A 23868-nucleotide genomic window follows, 5' to 3' on the forward strand; every position below is an offset into this window, starting at 1 on the left:
TCGTACACAACATCCAAGCTAGCCTCAGGTTGCTAGTTGGCATAAAATTCCTTGACCAGGTTCACGTTCACCACATTACCTTGACGGAACAGACTATTGAAACCCAAAGCCCGAGTGTTGTTGTATATCTCACTATATTTTCGGGCCAACTTCCCATTTATAATAGCCACCTCAGGCTCCAACTTCACCGCAGGGACAAATGTTTGGAACTAGTGTAGAGCATGGGCTTGGACAACCCGAATACCATATTTGTACTCTGGCACCACATCTATATCAGGATCAATGCGCTCCTCTTCCTCCTCCACTAGGGAGGGGGGAAGTGCCCGCCTACCTCCTCGACGGCTACTAGAGGTAACCTCGGAAGAACCAGTGTTAGATCATTTGCTCAGGCAGCGAGACATGGTACCTGCACAATATGAACAATATTAGCCACAACACGTAAAACAAAACAAGATCAAACGGGGTAACCACCCCACACTTATGTTATTGGCATGTTCACAAGTAAAATGTATATCGGGGACTCAGACTACCCCATTGGAAGTACGCCACAAGCAATCAACAGTCTACTCAACCACCAACACAACATTCCAACACAGAACCACGAACAACATTAGTGTAAGAGACAAAATCAATAAGCTAGACTAGTAATCACTAAAATAAAGAAAAACAAGAATTTAGTCTTCACTACTAACAAAATTAAGATACAAAACAACATTACACAAGCACAATAGCATGAATCGGACACCTCATTTGGCACCTAGCAACACATTAGCATGGGGTGATAAATCAATTAGTACTTGGGGCTAACGAGTAAAAGTTTCACAGCATAAAATATGGCATCCCACCCACACTTATCATCAAGCATTACTTCCAACAAAGCACTTTGTTTCTCGATTTTGCAACACTACACACACTACACAATTTGTTGTCACTAAAACATTTCAACAAACACATTATGGGCACATCTTGAATCTTTTTATTTTCAATTAAAAGTGGGGTAAAATCACCATAGAACCAAAGCAAATATACCTCACACTTTCACAATAGCATCAACTGATCCAATTTTTCACCAAACTTTACTAAATTCGGCCACATGAGCACCCCCACCAAGCTACAACATAATTTAATTCATACCATCAAAGCACACCAAGGATCTCCCACAATCACAAGAGCAATAAACACCTCACAAGTTAAGCCCCACTTTCGGTCATGATATGCAAAGAAACTAAAAAAAATTGGCATAACTAAATCTACGTAGGGTTTGGTTCAAAATAACTAAAACTAATTAAATACTTCAATCAACTACAAAAAGAAAAGAGAATAAATGAGAGGAAGACTTACCTTGAAGATGAGTAGAGGGAATTGGAGGTGTGTGTGGAAGGAAATTGAGAAGAAGGAGAATGTGGGAATTGGGAAGGGGTTAGAGAGGGGAGAGTTGAGAGACAGAATGAAAGAGAAAGGGAGGGGGGATAGATATCTCTGATTAAAAGACTTAAAAAATATATTTTTTAAATTAATTTGCACTGACGCATCGCAGGGCGCGATGCCCCACGTGGCGTGGTAGTGTGTTTTATTAGAGGCTGATTCCTTTTTATCCTGAGAGCCATTTGGCATGACAACCCACGCGGAGCGCTAGGCCATTTTTAATAGAGTTCTCCTTGTTTTTTGATATTTAAATCACGGGTTGCACCCCGACTCTATTATGTACTTATTTTATGTCCAATTCATGCTTGTACCAGCCTATACAAGTCTCAAAACTCCTAAGCTCTAATAATCCTAAACTATAATTATCTAAACTATTCTAAAAGGGTTAGAAGCATAAAAAACAAAAAAAATAGGTTGCCTCCCAACAAGCGCCTGATTTAACGTCGTGGCCCGACTTAACACATTTTCAAGCATCGGCCAGGTCCACCGAGGTCTTGTGACGTGCAATGTCACCACCCAATTATATTTTACTCTCTGCCCATTTACCAAGAAGGTACCACTTGAGCTCGTATCACGCAATTCCACTGTTTCATGAGGCCTCACACTTACCACAATGAAAGGACCTGCCCATCGAGACTTAAGCTTTTCGGGGAAAAGCTTCAACCTCAAATTAAACAAGATAACTTCTTGACTTGGCTCAAACTCGCGATGTTGGATGTGCTTGTCATGCCACATTTTGGTCTTTTCTTTATATAATTTGATATTTTCATATGCGTGCAATCGAAAATCATCAAGCTTGCTGAGTTGTAGTAACCTCTTCTCACTGGCCAAGTCCATATCCAGATTTAGCTTTTTAATCACCTAACAAGCTTTGTGTTAAAGTTCGACAGACAAGTGGCATGCCTTCCCATAAACCAACCTGTAGGGAGAAGTACCTATGGGGGTCTTGTATGCAGTTTGATATGCCCATAATGCGTCATCCAGTTTTCTGGCCCAGTCCTTCCTATTTCCACTTATTATTTTCTCCAGAATCTGCTTCACCTCTCTATTTGACACTTCCATTTGACCACTTGTTTGGGGGTGATAGGTGGTGGCAACATTGTGCTTAACTCCATACTTTGCTAGAATATTATTCAACAATTTATTACACAAGTGAGTTCCTCCGTCACTTCACAGCACCCTTGAAATCCCAAAGCATGTAAAGATGTGCTTCTTTACAAAGTTTACCACTACCTTTTCATCACTAGTAGGAAGAGCAATGGCCTTCACCTACTTAGATACATAGTTAACCGCCACAAAGATGTACCTATGACCATTAGAGTATGGGAACTGGCCCATGAAATTAATCCCCCAAACTTCAAAGAGCTCTACTGCCAGAATGTTTTGCTATGACATCTCATGCTTCTTCGTGATTGTTCCGGTTCTTTGGCACCTGTCACACTTTTTAACAAAGGTGTGTGCATCCTTAAACAATTTTGTCCAATAGAAACCCAATTGCAGCACTTTTTGGGCAGTTCTGTCCCCCCTAATGGTGACCTCCATATGGAGAAGCATGACAGTCATGCAATATTGCATTCATCTTCTCCTTTGGGACACACCTTATATATGCGACCAAAAACACTCACGCAAGTATACATGGTCGTCAAGTAATAGAGTAGTGAGTAGAGTATCGTTCCCACAAACACTTACGATTAACTTTTGACTGATTCAAACTCAAAAACTTATCGATTCAAGAGATTTCTCACAAAATATTTAAGTTACTAATTTACTACCTAAAACTATCAAGCAATGAAATAATTAGAAATCAACCAAAACACTTAAGCAACTTCGGATAACTATCAGTAGAAGGGAATATTCAAGTGTCACAGGTTAGCTAACGATTATATTGTGTTCTTGGTTTAAAATGACTAATTAATTTATCTGGATTGTTCATTGACAAGGTTGATATTACTCATAAGAATTTTCCGAGTTCTTACTCACCTATTCAAGCTAACTTAATGTATATATGTCTATGGAATTAAGATTAACAAGAATGCATTTACAATTCTTGTATTTCAACCAAGGCAATTAGGTATATGTCTATCCTAATTATGAATTCATTCCCCGATGCCTAGGTTCAAGAACTTGCTCTATTTAATTCTATATGAAATCTAGAATTCCCACTTTCGAGTGGAATAATTGATTAAATCTGTGCTCCCGGGTATTTCTAATATTTTAGACTTCAATACCACACAAGAGGGTGGTGATTTGTATGGTACCCAATTTTCGCTTAACTTGATTATAGAAGGACCTGGTTCTTCTATGTGTTCCAACTACTACTGTTGCGGAATAATAAGTACGGAAAATAAAGAACACAAAGATTTTTACGTGGAAAACACCTGGCTCTAAAGATGAAAAAACCGCGGCCTACCTTCCAGTAGGATTTTCCCAAACTCTCCACTAAAATCACTGAGCCAAAAAAAGCATTTACAAAAACTCTTTTGTAAATCTAGGATTAATCTTAATCCCGTTGTGGCACACAGCCTCAACTGTTGCGACAACTTCAAGTTAACTCTAACTTGAAAACTCAAAGTACCTAATACAATTGTTTCTATAAAAGCTGAAAGGTACAATGTAAAATCACCTACTACAATTGAATTATAATAAAAGATAGACACTTGGAATTGGTTCTTTTATCTGGTTCAAGTAGCTTCAGGATTGCACGCTTGAATCACACATAAATTGCTTGCAAAATTGCCTTGCTATTTTGCTCTCAATTCACGTTTAACTTCTACTTATGTGCATTACCTGTAAAAGAGAACAACAGTGATATTTAAGGGGTTAGTAATTAGAGATTGACTAGGATACAGATGCTACTCTTCCATGGTGGAAGAGTTCTAGTTAATCTCATACTCTAACTCTATCCTTTCCTAAATTGTGTTCTCTTTGTGTAAGGAGTCTTTCTCCTTATCCAATATGCAACCGTTTCTATCATGATCAGGAGATATTACTTCTGATAAGTTAGATTTATCTCCTTCACATGCATCTCACATGTTTGGGTTGATCACGATTGTGCTTCACAAGAAAGACCTGGTCCATGTCTTAGTTCGTTTGTCAGTCTTCAAAACTTCACATTAACTTGGGCCAACAAATTCCCCCTTTTTGTTGATGACAAACTCTGTGCTTTTCACACACTTAGGCTCTGTAAGAACTCAGCTTATTCATTAATACAAAGTTTAGAAAAATTCACTTATCATCAAGGACCAGGTTAATTAGGTTATAAACATCATATATTTAGAATATGTAAAGCACAATATCTCTTCCCCCTTTTGGAATTATCGAAAAGTTGCATAAACAAAGTGTGTGTCCCAGATTTTAATAAGTACTCATGGCCACTGGGGCAACTACAAGTGCAATGATGGATTAATCATCAGTGATCAGGCAAACATATTTAAACTATCAAGGAAATATCAACAGTCAACAAGAGCAAAAACAGTAGATATCATTAATAGAAGATATGTTGCTACCACAATCCACAAACAGAAAGCAAAAATATTCAAAACATGAGCAAAAAGAAAGAGAAATCCCTAATTTGGGTCACTGATGGTACTAGACAGGTTTAGGAGATAAAGGCTAGAATTGCTAAGGCTTGGGGGAGCTAGAGGGTTGGTTTTGGGCTTAGAAAAGATTCAGCATATTGTGAAGAATCCCATCATTCTTCTCATTTTCCTTGGTAAGCTCAGTTTTGAGAGCATCCCTCTCAGATTCAACCTCTGCTAAGTGAGCCTTCAGCTTAGCTATCTCAGCATCATTGGCCTCACTTTCGTGAACTGAAACCCCGACTTTACTATTGATAACTATCTTCTTGGATGAACCAGGTTCATTTGGAATGGCATTGACTAGATTGTCACAAGCAATCAGAGTATTAATGCCAAAGTAGTCCTTGCTTGTGGCCATTTCCTATTTCTTCATAGGCACCTTGCATCGATCAAGAACAGTAGTTAGAATAAATCCATAGAGGGTGTCATGGTCCTTGGAGCCATTTATGACCTTGTCTAGTAGCTTGATGATGAATGCGGGCCAGTTGATTTGTCTTCCACTTTCAAGGCACTCTATCAGAACTAAGTCCACATGGTTAGCAATATGCCTTCTTTCCAGCCTGGGCAGTAGGCATTTGTTGACAAACTCAAAGAGGACTTTGTGTTGTGGCTTCATTTCACTCTTGTGCACAAACTTGGCCTCATTCACTTCTTCAACATCACATAATCTCCTAGTGATTTCAAGGGCAGGAGGAAGGGAATCCAGACTTTGCCATCTTTGCCTAGTGTAGTAATCATATCCCTCTGCAGGGATGTCAAGAATCTCTCTCAGCTTCTCTGCATCGAAGGTCACTTGAACTCCTTTTACTTGGCTGGTAACTCTGCCATCTTTGACCTTAGCATTTGCCATGAATTTAATTATCTCATTCTTGGCTAACATTCCATCCATCTGAAGGACCATGTCCTTCCAGCTCTGAACAGCTAGGGCATCAACCAAACGAACCAAACCTGGTTCCACTAAGTCTTTCAGCAATCTTCCCTTCAAAAAATTTTTTTTCCAAATATGGCCAGCTTGTCTTGTTCACCACCAGACTCACTTTATTCTTCACCACTCCATTCCTCATCTTCAGAAACTCTAACTTATTTGATTTTCACTGCATACCTTGTCCTCTTGGCCAATGAATGTTCAGCAGCCTTAGACACAAATGAAGACTTCTTGGAAGAAGTCTTGGTCTTTTTGGGCTTGGGGGTCTAAACCTCCATTGTTGTATGGTCCTCCTGATGGACCCGTTCCATCTCCTCAACATCAACAGCTTTAGAGGACTCTGCAACCTTACCTTTTCCTTTATCTATCCTCTTCTTCTTACTTTCAGCCAAAGCCTTTTGTAGTTCACTCTCACTCTGTTTCACCCTACTTCTTGTGGATTTCCCTTTGTCAAGGGAATTTCAGTAGTTGTTGGGGAGGAAGCCTTTCATTTCTTGGAAGGTTTTGCAGCACTCGGGGCTTTTGGTGTTGGAGTTCTCCTTCTCTATGGATCATAACTAGCACCTACTTTCTTCAGAAGGTCTGCTAGGGTCTCCTCAATATATGAACCAGGTTCATCTGCCTGTGAACTTAGATTAACCAACCCTTCATCATCCTCCCCTGAACCACTTCCCTCTGACTTCTTGCCACTTTCTTCCACAGATGCATGTTCGACCCCACAAATAGTTGGTACCATCACTTCAGAAGTGGGTGAAGAACCAGCCACTCATTTTCCTTTTTACCCTCACATCAACAAATACACCCTCTTTCTCTCTCTCTTTCTTTTTCATTTTTATTTTTACCTCTTCTTCTTCCCAGTTCAATCAATTCATATTCCTGACAGACCCAACCAAAACAAACCTATTTTCTAAATTTTTAGTCAAAGCAGAACTTACCTTAGAAGCGGAGTTTGGAGCCTTCTTAGAGTCAGAAGACCCAGTTCCTTCCCCCTCACAAGAAGATTTGAATGAATCGTCTGAGTTCTCAGAATTTTGGGCTTGGCTTGACTTCAATTTTTTGTTCAATTTCTTTGAAAGAGCACCAGTTGCCACCATTTTTCGAGCAAGAATTTTTACTTGCCTTCTCCTAAGTTGAGTGGTTGTGGTGGGTGGAGGTGGTGTGGAGGAATCAGAAGGGGAGGGTGGTGGGGGAGTGCTTGGATTATCTTGAGGGTTTGACATTGTAACTGACTTCTTGAGAGAATTTGTGAGTTAGGCTTTTGGAAGAGAGAACACTTGAGAGTGAAATAGATTTTTGACGGTTTGGAATAGTGAGGGCGACATAAGGTGATGATGGGTATTTAAACAAGGAGACCTATTTAATGACTAACACTAGTTTTTAGTAGTCAATTAGAGGTCTAATCAACCTGAAATTGCAGGTTGAATGAACGGTTAAGCTTCACTAGATTTAGGCATTTTATGTGGTGAGAACTCTAGTAGAGACGGAATTAGTTCAAAAAATAAACGGATAGGATTTTCTGATGTGTTTGAACATAGGTAGGACTCTGCTCATGATTTAAATATTTATATTTATAATTGTGCAGAGTATAGAAAACATACCTCATTTTTCAGATGACCACTACTGATGAACCAGGTTTTTCATTTAGAATTTTCTTGATCATGCCTCAAATTACCATAATAGAAAACATTTTGTTAGAGATCAGTGAGTCATATCAACACATGTCACAGGAGTATATTATTTACAGTATGAAATTGAGTAAAATTTAATCTAGGTATTTACACAAGTTCCAAATTTCCTAGCCAATTTTTTTTTCATTGTGCATTCTTAGCTGGTCCCATTAGGTGATCTTAATCATCCTTAATTCTAACCTATTCCTTTAAAAGCTTTCTCTACTCAGTGCTTTAGTAAAGATGTCAGCAATTTATTTATCAGTAACACAGAATTCTATGGTAATCAATCATTTCGCATAGTTGTCCCTTAAGAAGTGATGTCTAACATCTATGTGCTTAGTCCTCTTATGATGAACTATGTTCTTTGTCATACTTATAGCACTAGTGTTATCACAAAAGATAGGGATGCAACCAACGTCAATGCCAAAATCTATCAGCTGATGTTTGATCCACAGCAGTTGAGCACAACAAAAGGCAGCAGCAACATATTCAGCCTCATCAGTGGAAAAGGCCACTGAATTATGCTTTTTAGTGGCCCATGATACCAGACATGAACCAAGAAAATGAGCCACACCTGAGGTGCTTTTCCTATCCACAAGGAAACCTGCATAGTCAGCATCAGCATATCCCACTAGATTAAAGTAACTACCTTTAGGGTTCCAAAGGCAAAGATCAGTAGTGCCTTTCAAATATCTCAGTATCCTCTTGACAACAGTCAAGTGAGATTCCTTAGGATTTGCCTGAAAACGAGCACAAAGCTTTACACTGAAAACTTAGGTCTGCTAGTAGTAAGATACAAAAGTGAACCAATCATACCCCTATACAACTTCTGATCAACAGATAAACCAGGTTTATCTATGTCTAATTTAGTAGTTGTTGCAATGGGTGTGTCTATTTATTTTGATTCATCCATTTTAAGCATCTTAATCAACTCTTTTGTATATTTCTGCTGATGGATCATGGTTCCGTTTAGGTTTTGTTTGATCTGTAAGCCTAAGAAAAAGTTAAGCACACCCATCATACTCCTTTCAAACTCACTCCCCATTAATTTGGCAAAGTCCTTACTCAGTTTGTCAGTGGTTGCCCTAAAAATTATGTCATTAACATATATTTGTACTACAAGAAGATCCTTACCTTTCTTTCTCAAGAATAGAGTACAGTCAATTTTACCTCTCTTGTAGCCATGTTCAAGAAGGAATTTGGACAGTCGTTCATACCATGCTCTAGGAGCCTACTTGAGTCCATAGAGAGCCTTGTCTAATTTGTACACATATTTCAGACACTCCTTGCTCTCAAACCCTGGAGGTTGTTTGACAAACCCTTCTTCTTTTAGGTAGCCATTTAGGAAGGCACTTTTGACATCTATCTGATGAAGAGTAAATTCCATGTGTGCTGCAAAGGCTATGATGAGTCTTATTGCCTCCAGTCTTGCAACTGGAGCAAAGGTCTCATCATAATCTATGACCTTCTCTTGTCTATAACCTTGGACCACCAGCCTTGCCTTGTTCCTTGTAACTGTTCCATCTTTATCAAGCTTGTTTCTGAAGATCCATTTAGTGCCAATTACTGATCTGTCCTTGGGTCTTCGAACTAGATGCCAAACTTGACTTCTCTCAAACTGATTGAGTTCATCTTGCATTGCATTTATCCAGTCTGCATCTTGCAAAGCTTCAGCAACATTTTTAGGTTCAATAATAGATAGGAAAACATCAAAAGCACACAGATTCTTTAATTGTGATCTAGTTCTAACTCCAGATGTTGGATCAGTAATTATGTTCTCAATAGGATGAGAACTTTGATACTTTTAAGGTTTCACAACCAACTGGTTTCTGTTTGATGTTTCTCTCATGTTCTTTTGCTGAGGAACAAGCTCATGGACAGGTTCCATTAGGGGATTGGTTTTAGTTCTTCTTTGTTAAGTTCCCCTTGTCAGGTTGCCCTGGATGGAAGAACCTGTTCCATCACCTGTTCCTTCTTTTGGTGCATCTTCAGCTTGAGCTGTGACTTCAGTCAATTCTTTTACCAGCCTAATGGCTCCATCTTCATGTTCCTATCTCTCAGAAAGAATGTTAGTTTCATCAAAAACTACATGTACACTTTCTTCTAGACACAAAGTTCTTTTGTTGTACACTTTATAAGCTTTGATATGTGAAGAATATCCCAAGAATACTCCCTCATCACTTCTGGGATCAAACTTACCTAGGGAGTCCTTTCTATTATTGTGCACAAAGCACTTGCATCCAAATGCCCTAAGATGGGATATATTTTGTTTTTTCCCTTTAAGTAACTCATAGGGAGTCTTCTCTACAAGAGATCTAGTCATGCACCTATTAATGATGTAACATGCAGTATTTACAGCCTCTGCCCAGAAGCTATGGGGCAATTTACTAGAAAGAAGTATAGTCCTAGCCATATCTTCAAGAGTCCTATTCTTTCTTTCAACTACTCCATTTTGTTGAGGAGTCCTAGGGGCAAAGAAATTATGATCTATACATGCTCATCACAAAATTCAGCAAACTTAGCATTTTCAAATTCGGTTCCATGATCAGACCTAATTGATGTAAGTTGATTACCTAGTTGTTTATGAGTTTTTCTAACAAAGGTATTAAACATGTCAAATGTTTCATCCTTAGATGTTAAAAACAAAACCCAAGTAAACCTAGAGTAATCATCAACAAGTACCATCACATATTTCTTACCACCTCTGCTCAGTGTTCTCATTGGACCACAAAGATCCATATGAACAAATTCCATCATCCTGATCGTGCTTACCATTTTATAGCTTTTAAAAGATGATATTACCCGCTTCCCCCTTGCACAGGCCTTACAAACTTTATTTTCTTTGAACTTGATGTTAGGGAACCATATCACCAGGTCCTTAGAGACTAATTTGTTGAGTTGATTCAGACTTGCATGACCAAGTCTTTTGTGCCACAGGAGGGGATCATTGTCCAACATACTCAAGCAAGTGAGTTTATTTTCTGAAACAATGGACAAATCTACAATGTAAATATTGTTAACTCTTTTTCCCTGCAAAACAATCTTGTCAGTGGTAAGATTAATCACAAAATATTTGGTAGAGGTGAATGCTACCATGTTACCTCTGTCACACAGTTGTGATACACTGATTAGGCTATATTTCAAGCCATCTATCAAGTAGACATTCTCAATGGAATGTGAGTTTGTCTTACCTACTTTTCCAACCCCAATAATCTCACCTTTCTTCCCATTTCCAAAGGAGACATTACCTCCTTTTATGTCCTCAAGTGAAAGGAACTGGTTCTTACTTCCAGTAATATTCTTTGAGCAGCCACTATCTATATACCAAATTTGGCTACTTCCCTTCACTTGGACCTGCAAAAAGAAATAGGGATTATTCTTAGGAACTCAAACTAGTTTGGGTCATTTTCTATATGTAAATAGGTGAATTAAATTCCTTTTGGCCCATCCAGGCAGCCTATTTTTCTCTTGAACAAAGGTTTTGTTCTTTTGACTGGCCTTTTCTTCTGCATTACATTCACTTTTGTAATGACCAGTCTTGCCACAGTGTGTGCAGATTTTATTTTCAGGAAGTGTGTGTATTTGCTTTTGGGATCCCACTTAGGTGCTGGGGTCCCATAGCCAAGTCCTTTCTTGTTGCTACTGTGGTGCTCTATCTAGTTCATGCTTCACCTTGCCTAGATCTTCTTTTAGGAATCTTAACTGCTCATCTTTCTTGTACAACTCATCCTTCATTTTTCCTAGATTTTCTTCTAAAGTGAGATGTGTGTGATAAGCTTTCTTCTTACCTGTTCCTAATTCAGTTTTAAGTTTTCAGACCTAACTTCTAAGACACTAGTTCCAAGTTCAAGAACCTGGTTCTTCAACTCATCATTTTTACTATCACTTTCACTAGCCCTAAATTCCAGATTTTGCACTTAAGATTTTAGGATCACACATTCCCTAAACAGTTGTTCCTTCTCATTGTTTATGACCTCAGACTCATCAATGAAGTCTAGCAATAATTCAGATAGTCTTTCTTTAGATAAAAAATTAATCTTGTCTTTGAGATGAATAACACTTACCTCTTGTTCATCGTCTGATTCTCCAATGGCCATAAGTGTTTATTCATCTCCAGCTTCATCTTCTAAATCCTCATCTGAGTTCTCTCCCCAAGCAGCAACCATAACCTTTGTTGATCATTTGTTCATTTTGGGTTGAACCTGTTCCTTCTTCCTGTTTCTTCGTTCAGCCCTTTCCTTCTTCCATTCAATTTCCCACTGAGGACAATTCTTGATCATGTGGTCAGTCTTACCACATTTGTAGCAGCCCTCGTTGGTTTATTTTTAATGAGCCCTTGGTTTGTTGAACGTTGCACCTCTTGAAGAACCCTTTCCTCTCATTAGGTACTTCTTGAAATCCCTTGTGATCATAGCCATTTCATCATCCTCTAAGTCTGCACCTTCAGCTATTCTGAGAGCTAGGCTTCTTTACTTCTTGGGTGCATCCATCTTCATGGTTTACCTTCTCAGTTCATAGGCAGTGAGATTTCCAATCAGCTCATCCAACTTGAGGGTAGCAATGTTCTTTGATTCCTGAATAGCCATGATTTTGCTTTCCCAAGTTACTGGCAAGACCATTGTCAAGATTTTTTCAACCTTGTCTTCTTCAAGGATAATTCTTCCAAGAGACTTAAGTTCATTTGTTAGTGTTGTGAACCTTGTGTATATCTCTTGGATGATTTCTCTTTCCTTCATGGTGAAATTCTCATATTGAGAATATAGCAGTGTTCCTCTTGATCTCTTTACTTGAGGAGTTCCTTCATGGGCCACTTGTAGAGTATCCTATATCTCCTTAGCAGTGGTATAACTTTGAATCCTACTGTACTCGTCTAGATTTAGTCCATATACAAGCCATTTCTTGGCCTTGGCATTCTTTTCTCATTTCTTCAAATCTTCAGCAGTACAGTCAGCTCTTGTCTTTGGCACGTCCACTCCTTCAACATTCTTCTTTGTAGTAGCCAGGGGACCATCAGTAACTATGTCCCAGAGTTCATAGTCTTCTCCTATGATGTGTGGTCTCTCATCCTGTTCTTGCACCAGGAATAGTACTGGCCATTAAAGAGTGGAGGCCTAGCAGTGGATTGCCCTTTCCAGTTTCTAGGTGGTGCACTCATCTTGATCTGTTCCTAAGGTTTTAGCCTCTTCAAGGATAACCTGCTCTAATGCTAATTGATGTTTTAGACTTCAACACCACACAAGAGGGGGATGATTTGTGTGGTACCTAATTTTCGCTTAACTTGATTATAGAAGGACATGGTTCTTCTATGTGTTCCATCTACTACTGTTGCGGAATAATAAGTACAGAAAATAAAGAACACAGAGATTTTTACGTGGAAAACACCTGGCTCAAAAGGTGAAAAAACCACGACCTACCTTCTAGTAGGACTTTTCCAAATTCTCCACTAAAATCAATGAGCTAAAAACTGCATTTACAAAAACTCTTTTGTAAACCTAGGATTAACCCTAATCTCGTTGTGGCACACAACCTCAACTGTTGCGATAACTTCAAGTTAACTCTAACTTGAAAACTCTAAGTACCTAATACAATTTCTTCTATAAAAGCTGAAAGGTACAATCTAAAATCACCTACTACAATTGAACTAGAATAAAAGATAAACACTTGGAATTGGTTCTTCTATCTAGTTCAAGTAACTTCAGGATTGCACGCTTGAATCACACATAAATTGCTTGCAAAATTGCCTTGCTATTTTTCTCTCAATTCACGTTTAACTTCTGCTTATGTGCATTACCTGTAAAAGAGAACAACAATGATATTTAAGGGGTTAGTAATTAGAGATTGACTAGGATACAGATGCTCTACTCTTCCATGGTGGAAGAGTTCTAGTTGATCTCATACTCTAACTCTATCCTTTCCTAAACTGTGTTCTCTTTATGTAAGGAGTCTTTCTCCTTATCCAATATGCAACCTTTTCGATCATGATCAGGAAATATTACTTCTGATAAGTTAGACTTATCTCCTTCACGTGCATCTCACATGTTTGGGTTGATCACGACTGTGCTTCATAAGATGGACCTGGTCCATGTCTGAGTTCGTTTGTCAGTCTTTAAAACTTCACATTTACTTGGGCCAACAGTTTCACACCTTTGTTTTCCTCTCAAAGTTAGGTCACCCCCTCAAAATCGTGTTTATTTGTGTATTTATATCGTGAAGAAACAACCCCGAACGAATCTACCCTTTCCAAGCCGAAGTAGGAAATACTTTGCAGTTTTTTTGCGCAGACGCGCCGCACCCCGCGGCGCGCCTGTGGAGTTTATCAGCGGGGGTGCATTTTTCTTTGTCAGGCCATTTTTACACTGTAGCGTCGCGCCCTGCGTCACCCTACGCGGCGCGACAGTGTTAATTTCTCAGAGTGATTGTTTCATCCTCTTTTGACATTCAGACTTGGTACACGATCTTGGCTTAATTTATTGGGTTTTTACTTAGACTTCAAATCTCCAAATTGATCGATTTAGTTCCAAATTAACTTTTGAACTCGGAATCACTTCCTGCAAGGCATAAAACACGTACTAAGTGTAATTCACTATCATTTAAGTTCAAACACACATAAAATGCAATAATTAGAGTGTAATACTACGACTAAAACACGGCTTTCTAGTCAAGCATCATTATTTGACTGCAAAATTATAGGAACATTAATGTAACACCAATATACATGCAACCACTGATTTACTACGTATTAAAGAACAAAGAAACATATAATTAATGTCGTACTAGAGTATTAGTGGAGTAGATAGCCTGTTTGACCGAGCTTCTCAAGACAAAAAAGTGATTTTTTCCCCAAAAACACTTTTTTTCTAATTTGAGGTGTTTGGCCAAGCTTATTTGGGGAAAAAGTGCTTTTGGGAAGAAGCAGAAGCAGTTTCAGAGAAGCAGAAAAAAGTAGCTTCTTTTCAAAAGCAAAAGTAGAAGTAGTTTTGGTTTTTCTTCTTACCTAAAATACCCTTAACAAAATATTGTATATACCAAAATAACTCTTAAACCTAATACTTAGGATATTAATTTATAAATATTTCTTCTTATTTTTAGGAAGCTTTCTAATATATAGTGACTTTAGGAGTGAATACTTTTATATTTGTTGAAGGAATTTTAATATATTTAACTTATATTTAAAGAATTAAGTACTTTTTAATTTTATTTTCATATTTTACTTAAATAAAATGAATTTTTTTAATTATTGCATGTAATAACAAAATTTTGATATTATTTATTTACTTATAATATTAATTATTAAGTAAATCTATTCATGTCCTTATTCGTAATTTGACACTTAAAAGCACTTTCTAAAAAGTTTGGCCAAACACAAATTATTTCGCAAAATTGTTTTTCAGATTAATTAGCCAAACACAAATTGATTCTCTCCAAAAGTACTTTTTTCAAAAGCACTTTTCAAAATAAGCTGATTTCTTCGGCTCGGCCAAACAGGCTAGTAGTAATATTAAAGGTCCCCAGATATAACAGTGATGGCTGAGCATGGACGGTGCCTTGTTAGGACATAAATAAGCATTATGAATCTATGTGACGTGAAAATCATAGTTCCTGTTTTTGTTTTAATAGTGCGACACAACAAACCGACTATGAGAAGCCAAGATGTAAGCATCGAAGTTAAAGTATGATGCACATGGTTGTCTCCCCAGATCAAACCCCACCATTTTGGAATTAATTTCATTTATTTTACTAAATTCTAGTAATTAACTATAGGAAAGCCACCAAACTTATCTTTGTTATGTCAATTAAGGTAACTGAATAATCAACTATAATTACAAAGTTACTAATCTTTACTCATCATATTAATAAAGTCACCAAATTATTTTTTGTCACATTAAAGTAACTAAATTGTACTTGCGATGACGATTGAAAAGCTAATGAAGACAGACCGTGAAAATAAGTCATATTGAATTCATGCAAACTTAACAAATAAATAGTGCTCGAACTCATGCAAATATAGCAAATGAATATGATACAATCAAGCTAAAGATGCATATATACAGGCAACAAACATCAAGTATAACAACCATAAATGGCTATTTTTTCAGCTTTTTTGGCTCTTCTTATCAGATAACCACTTCCAGTACAATGATAAAACCAAAGCTAAACAAATAAATCAACGGCATGGGCTGCTGATGGAATAAGCAAAAAAGTATGATGAATTACTTTAGTAATGGATTATCTACGGCAGAATATATATATATATATATGTGTGTGTGTGTGAAGTGGCAACTTGGCTTTATAAGCTGACGTAGCTTTTCCATCTATTTTCTTGATCTCTTCATGTTAGATCTAGCAACGTGAAGATCAAATTGGGAATGCTTACTTCAGAGTTGAGAGAAAGTGGCGCGACTAATCTCCAATAAGACTATCTGCAATTAGTGTGGATGCTTTCACGTGCTCTTTTTTCTTTTTTTTTCCTAATGGGAATTTGATCATACCCTTTTAGTCTTGCGGCATGAAGACAAGAATTCTACTTCTTATCCATACGTTAATTGGTGGAGTCTGTCTAAGAAAATTTGACTTTGTTAATGAGTTACTGTTATTGCTATCTGCTGTTTTGAAGTAGAAAATTTCCTCTGTTTCGGCTATGATCCAGTATTTAGTTCATATTCCGATCTTGCCGCGTGCAGTTAAATGTTTCGTTATCACGGCAAGCTAAGCTAACCCGAAATCATACTAAATTTCCAATTAACTAATGATGCCATATTTTGAAAGAAAGAGATCATAAATGGAGGCAGGTTTTATTATGACTAGTTCACTTAACTTTCAGTATTAGTAATGTGGTCATCCAATCACCTTTGACTTTTCGTAGTACGCAAAAAATGTAAGAAAATTTGTTTGATCGAGGATTCATTTGAATGCTCACTAAGTACTCATCCCCCCCCCCACCCCCCAAAAAAAAAAAAACCCCACCAATTATTTTAGTAGTACGTAACAGTACGTATAAGATTCAATTAAATTCTTCATTCTTAGGCTAATTAAAGTCTCCCTCGATATATGGAAAATTACGCGGCACAATTACTTTAGTTAATTTACCATTGGTAGCTATATTTGAATTTTATAGCAAATTCATGAAATACGAGATTAATTGTTTTGACTGAAATAAGAAAGCAACAAGTTCTCGTTTGGTTAGAGTGCTTGTTGTTGGGCTTTTTAAGCTTGGTTTAGCTTAAAGATGGTGAATGAAAAATGGAGGAAAAATGAAATATTTGAGTTTCTCTCCTTGGCAAAGGTATATTGTCCCATATTGGAGGAAGAAAAGACTTTTGATGGGTATATATACAACCTCTTTTTCTAGCTCTTAAAGAGTCAAGAAGAAGACAAGCCTCGTGCAATCGTCGCTCGGCTCGGCTTCGGATTTGGTCAAAGATTGATTGATTAATCTTTCTGGATAAAATTTCTTTCAATTATTTAATTAATTAACGAAAATTCAATCCAAAAAAACCAAGACCCCACCTCGGGTACTTGAGGGGAATAATTTTCTTAAGGATGCATTGTGCATTCAGTGGGCTCGATTTATTCCGAAATTATTTTCAGATATTATTTCGACGTTTTGTTGCTACTAACTTTCTGTTTCTGTTTCTATTTAAGAAAGTTTATTGTTTTTAATTATTTATTACAGTAATGCAGATTTACTAATACTTGCTTAGTCAGTGGAGGTCTTGAGTTTAACTCTCAACAAAAATATTTTATTTTTTCTATATTTCACTTAGTTGTTTTCATTGCTTGCGTTGCGCGTTTGAATACAAGTGATATGAATCGTAATTAAGCAAACTATAGTTACCAAACTCAAAACTATAATGATTTATGAAAATTCCTCTTAATTTTTCCTTCACTTTCTTTTCCTCTGTCCTTGATTCCGGGTAGTAATAAAATGGGGGTTTAACATTTTGGCGGGCGTATTGTTTTTCCTCTAAAATTCCTACTTACATCATCAAAGCAAACAAACTATGGCGGCCAACTTGACCTACTAGGATAGATTACAAAAAGCTTATGTCAAAATGCACACATAAATTACAAGACATAAACCAGAGGAACTATTCAACCCTTCTTAATATGTTGTCATTAAAAGCATTACTTGACAAACAAAAATGATATCTCAATTCATGCCACTAAACCCTGTCCACACTTTTCTTTTATTTTATATTACAAAAAACTATTTGAATGCTAATCTCAACCAATCATCATAATTAAGTAAAAAAAAGAATCACTACGTCGGCAATTTACAACTTGGCCTTCCCTTTCTTCTTGTTCTTGTGGCGCTTTTTGTTTCCCTAGCTAGCTCTTCGTGCTGCTGCTTCTTTTTATCCAAAAAAGAAATAGAGATTCCCACGTCACATGGATACCACTTCTTCAAAGACTCCAAAAATGCAAAAAAAAAAAAAAAAAAAACTCTTACAACTTTGAAGAATCGTGGGGCAAAAATATGAGTGGCCCACTTCAAATAGCTAGCATAATCAGGGACCAGAAATCTTTTGTAATAGTAACAAAGATCAATGGAACTGCCTCAATTGCCGAAGGGCTGCTAAAATGGTGATCATCAAGCTTGTGTAGAACGGTAATGGGGCAGAGGTTAACATACTACCACTGCTACTGACCAATGAAACGTTGCTCCCACCAGCGTACTGTCCTCCAGATGATTTCTGACTGCAACATTAATGTTATGTTAGCACCATTATTAGATATAAACATATTAATTAATTAATGTCGCGCGTATTGGATTATTAGCAGTTGTAATTTTATATAAAGGTGACATGATATAACATTTATAGTTGAGCGTGGACGGTGCCTCAATTTGTTAGGACATAAGCAAGCATTTTGAATCTACGTAACATGAAAAGCATAGGTTCTTATTAAAATGACACAACAAACCGACTATTAGAAGCCAAGATGTAAGCACTAAATTATGTAGGGTAGCGACGCACATGGCCCCAACCCTCCCCCATCCTATTCTCAACTTTTGGAATTTCTTAGTTTGCTTAAAATCAAGCTAACACTCCTTTGAGCTTCACTTCTAGGTGTGACTCATTATAAGATCAAAAGGTAGTGTGAGACAACTGACAACACATATGCTCTCATTTCCGACACACATGATGGACAACTTCCATCACCCTCGAACATATATATTTGCATTCCATGTTACTTGTTTAACAAATCTCACCAAATAACCGCCCTTTTGCATGCATATGACTACTTCTTAGCCTAACCAAACACATGCTTTGCTAATAAATAATTCTATTAGAATGCACTAACGAAAAGATTTAACCTCTAAGAATTATTATGGTGCCAGACATATTAGCTTATTAAGTAATTACTCCATACCTTAGTTGCCTCTAAAGGTCTAACTAAAGCTATACCTCAACGGCGAAAAGTTACTTTTCATCTGTATCTAAATACAATTTAGATGACATATTTCGTTTATCGAGAGTCAAAGTTTATTGAGAGCCAACTGTAAAATTTGACCAATATCTTAAAATATATTTTATTATCATGAGAAAAATTATAACTTATAGTAGTACCTTCCGTGTTGGTTTTATATATTTAAATTTTAATTTTAAAATATTAAGTTGAACTAATTTAATTTAGCTTCAAAGTTTAGTTAAATTAGCTTTCGATAAGTGAAATTAGTCATCTAAATTGAGATGGAGATAATATTTAAAACACAAAACCTATTGGAGAAGGGGAATTTAATTGGAAAAAACTAGAAAAGAAAGAAATTGATAAAGAGACATTAAATTGAACCAAATTGAGAAAAGAACTTGCTTGATAAGGAAAACGGCGAAGTAGGTACCTGGCAGCAGGAGCAGGACAAAATGTGATGACATAATCAGCAGAAGCACAAGTGAAGGTGCTGGTTCCATCATCATATGCATAGCTGTAAGCGCGTGGGCATGAACTCTTGAAAAACTCCGAGTAATCCGTCGGCTTGCATGTATCAGGCGTAGCATAGGGCCCACTACAACAATATCTGGGATCCCTAAACGCTTCACACGCGCTCTTGCATGCCACGCACTCGCCGCCGCCTCCGTCGCTGCCGGTACTCATCATCTTCAGCTCCGCCGGACACGGCCCATTAAGGTCCACAACACACCCAGTTGCCGAACAATTTCCGGCGCCGGTCCCACCTTGTGGGCTCACTAACATAGGCAAGTTATAACCATCCACAAGGCTAACGTCATAGAAATCAAGGCCACCGGCGCCGTTGAGAGTGAACTCTGCTAGAGTCGCCGGCGGTGCAGCTCCACCGGTGCACTCAAGTGTTCCGGAGCCACAATCACCTGTCACGCAAGTGAATTTACCCGTAGTAGAATCTTGGGAGCAAAAAGTCCGACCCCATAAACGACCCGACCAACCCGCTGGAACAGAAATAGGAATGGCCTGTCCTGGATTTAGCTGAAGTCCAGTAGGAGAAAGCTGGGTTGTTCCTGCACCTGATAATATCCCCGGCCATACTGTATAACTGCACTGGTTTACTAATGTAAATGTTGCTGATAACACCCCTGTTTCATTAAACCAACAAAAATGAATAACAAAGCTCTAAACTTTACCACAAAAATGTAAATAACAAGAATACCAGAACCAAAAACTTACCAGAAACAAGGAATACGGAACATAAACAGAACAGGGCAAGAAAAACTTGAGGTTTCGCCATTGTAACGTTTCTCTGTTTTCACTAAGTTGTTTGAAGAGAATGAGAAATGAAGAAGTTTGGCAATGTGGAGTACTGAAATGAATGTCAGAAGGATCACGTGGTCGGACTAAGTTATTTATAGAAATTTTTTGGACCGACGTTGGAGGGGGAACAGAACACCGCCACAGTATAAGGTCGGCAACTGTGTCGGATCAGGTTAAAATGGCTTAATTAGAAATTAAGAGAAGAGAGCTTTGGGATTGGAAGAGCTAAAATTCGTAAGTTTCAGGATTAGTTTAAAGCTTTGGGAGTAATGCTTAGGCGGGGTTGCGGGAGGATTTAAATAGAATGCGATTTAAGGAGAGATGCCTCTAATTACTGTATCTAAAATTACCAGAGGGAAAAAAAAGATAAAGTAACTTTGGCGAGGGGAAGGGCGGGTAAAAATTGCGTGGGTAAGTGGTATTTATATTTTATTCAACATTTCCATGCTTAGCAATAATGGCCATTAGTATATTAAAATTAATATTAAAAAATTGTATTACCCTCTCTTCTATTTTTTTCGTGTTAGCGAGAAGAACTATGCCGCCGGTGAGAAGGAGACTGCCGTGGAAGACATAAGTAGGTACCCAGAACCGTTTATGCTTTTCCCAGAGCTAATTTGGGAAAATACAGCCCAATGGCCGGTCGGCCATCTAGTTTAGCCCATTTGCAATTTCAAGCTGCGATTGAATCTTTTGACTTTGTTTCTTCAGATTTATTGTTCTCCTTTCTGAAAATTTTAAATTGTACTTAGCTTACAAAATTAATTTTAATTTTTCTAGAATCTAACTAACTTGCAAATTCTTGTCTCTATTCTTTTTATAACTTGGTCCAGAACTTCGAGTTTCAAGTTCAAAAGTTAAGGAGACTTGATCCTGAACTTAGACTAACAAGCTCAAAAGTTAAGGATAATAGGTCCTAAAGTCCTGAACTTAGATTAACAAGCTCAAAAGTTAAGGATAATAGGTCCTGAACTTAGGCTAAGAAACCCAAAAGTTAAGGACAATAGGTCCTGAACTTAGACTAACAAGCTCACAAGTTAAGGACACTTGGTCCTGAACTTAGACTTACAAGTTCAAAAGTTAAGGACAATTGGTCCTGAACTTAGACTTACAAGTTCAAAAGTTAAGGACAAGTAGCTCTTAACTTAGAGTTACAAGTACAGAAATTAAGAACAGGTGGTCCTGAACTTCGAGTTGCAAGTTAAAAAGTTAAGGACAAGTAGTCTCGAAGTCCTGAACTTAGAGTTGCAAGTTCAAAAGTTAAGGATACTTGGTCCTGAACTTTATGAGCAGAAGGGTGTTTTCGTCCGGGCAGGTAAAATTTATTAAAGCAATAGCTAAAGACTAAAAATATTTTAAATAATAGCTTAAAAGTAAATGTATGTGTTATTAGTGGCTTACCGTGCACTTCCCGAAAGGCGGGAGTTAATGACGGTTAAATTCAACGGCCCTATGGGCCTTGGGAAGATAGGTATGGGACCCCCTTGCAAATGGCAATAAGGCCCAATGACAGTTGGTTCATCACTTGCGGGACCCATCTCTATGAAAAGGTCAAAATTGCGTAGATTCTTGACAGTGGCAAGTTGAAACCAGTGAACTGAACCTCAGCCGCAAACACAAATTAACACGTAATTATATTTTTATTTTCTCTAATTCTTTACTAATCAATTAATATTGATGGCATATAGTCCTGGGGCTCCCTTCATGGCTAGAACAAAAGGGAAAACCAAGAGATCGGCTCATTTAAACCCAATTCAGCAGCTTCCAAGTTACAAACCGCAGATTTTGCAAAATTTGGTGCCGTCATGCTCATTATGAGAGGGAGTATCAAATTGTTTGAAATATAAAAGAAAAGAAAAACAAGTGAGATACATTAGTAGTAGTAATAGGTGTTGACAGAAAATGAAACTGTCGTAGTGCAATCGAAATGGGGAAGATGGTTGTTGGCCGTGGTCGAACCAGATATTTTACTTAAGAGCTGTCAAAAAAATAAATACAGAAAGAAAATTAAGGGAGTTAAATTATATTGTATGCATAAAATAAAATTTTTGACCAAGCTAAATATTATAACTTTTCGGCGAAGGAGAGCTAAATGTTGTAACTTTTCGGCGAAGAAGTATATGAGGTCGCTCTGCCTTTGGTTGTTGGTTGATATACTCTTCTGTTCGCTATATTAGCCATTATGATAAATCGAAAACGTTGCAAAATATTGAAGTTTTGAAAAATTAAGAAGTTATTTAGTAGTAATACTTTTTCCCCTAAAAGTTCTAATTATTTCAATTAATGAATTATAACTAAATGAGATATTTAAGGAAAAGATAAAATGTAGTTTAGACAAATAATCTAATGATTATATTATTAAATAAAAAACCCACTTCTAAATATGCGAAAACCTGATATTATAGAGAATAAAATATTAATATCCAAGAAATTACTCAAAAGCTTTTCACGGTCGCAGGAAAAAAAATCAACTTCAAAAGATGAAGTAAATCTAAAAAAAAGATGTGTCTGCCTTGCAAAGTATGCATATAATCCAAAAAGAAAACGGCAAAGTAGTAATCGAGTTGCTTACCCTAACTATAGGCAGTTTATTGTAGGGGTTAACTACTAAAAGCTGTAATTATTTTTTTAATAAAAAAATTATCGAAGACGACCACATGTGATTCTGATTCCTCCTGCCAGTATGGGTTAATTTTTGGGTACGATGCAAAGGAAAGGAGACTGGCTATTAACACACAACAAGAGTTGCGTCACATTTTCCAAGGAATAATCAAGAAACCATTCAATGGAAAGTTTTACCATTATTCATTAAGCATTTGCTATGATACACTGTTACAGTCAATATTCCATTAAGCTCTCTTTAAATTGATGGCGCAAGCTCCTCGGCTATGCCGCATCTTAATACAGTGCGAGTTTGCATGATGTTAAAGTTAATAATAGAAAATTATATTACTGTAAGAAACTTAAAAATCAATAAAACGACACAAGTGATAGAATAGAAAAAAGCCTTACATATACTAGGCTTTTCTTGAACTCGATGGTCTATTGGAACCAACCTCTCTATCTTCACAGAGTAAAGGTAAAGTCTGTATACACCCTACCCTCCCCAGACCCGCTTGTGGGATTACACTGGAGTGTTTTTGTTCTTATTTGAATCCTCGTCTGTTTTTCTTATGACTAGAAAAACTAATAGATTATCCTAATAAGCGGACTAATTTAGATCGTTTGCTGCATTGGGCTTTCCAATATTAGCCCCTAACGTCTGTGGAGACGTTCAGTAAAAGAATGAAATACTAACGTGTAAGAAGTTTCAGCTTCAGCTCTCCTCCAGTATTTGAATCTAGAGAAACTATCATAAAGTTCTGCTTAAGCAACAATAACTGCTCGACTAGAACAATCCAAGTTTTTCTTAACCTTCTGCTCATTTTAGTTATTCATGTAAAAGTCATGATCAGGGTAATCTTTACTCTTTCTACTCTTCTGAATCTTTAACCATTTAGAGTATATCCATTTGAAACGTTCAAACATTCAGATGCTCAACAGA

The 23868-nt window shown here is 37.3% G+C and overlaps 1 protein-coding gene across 1 annotated transcript; it reads right to left on the minus strand.

Moving 5' to 3' along the window:
• Window positions 1-17687: 17687 nt before the first annotated feature.
• LOC104241037 (pathogenesis-related thaumatin-like protein 3.5) lies at window positions 17688-20595 on the minus strand. The gene is made up of 3 exons (XM_009795942.2): window positions 20241-20595; window positions 19441-20149; window positions 17688-18296 (listed from the first exon to the last, which is right to left on the minus strand). The coding sequence occupies exons 1-3, from the start codon at window positions 20299-20301 to the stop codon at window positions 18143-18145; spliced, it is 924 nt and encodes a 307-aa protein (XP_009794244.1). The 5' UTR covers window positions 20302-20595; the 3' UTR covers window positions 17688-18142.
• Window positions 20596-23868: the final 3273 nt, after the last annotated feature.

This window comes from Nicotiana sylvestris, chromosome 2, assembly GCF_000393655.2.
Source record: "Nicotiana sylvestris chromosome 2, ASM39365v2, whole genome shotgun sequence".
In the NCBI taxonomy this organism is placed as follows: domain Eukaryota; kingdom Viridiplantae; phylum Streptophyta; class Magnoliopsida; order Solanales; family Solanaceae; genus Nicotiana; species Nicotiana sylvestris.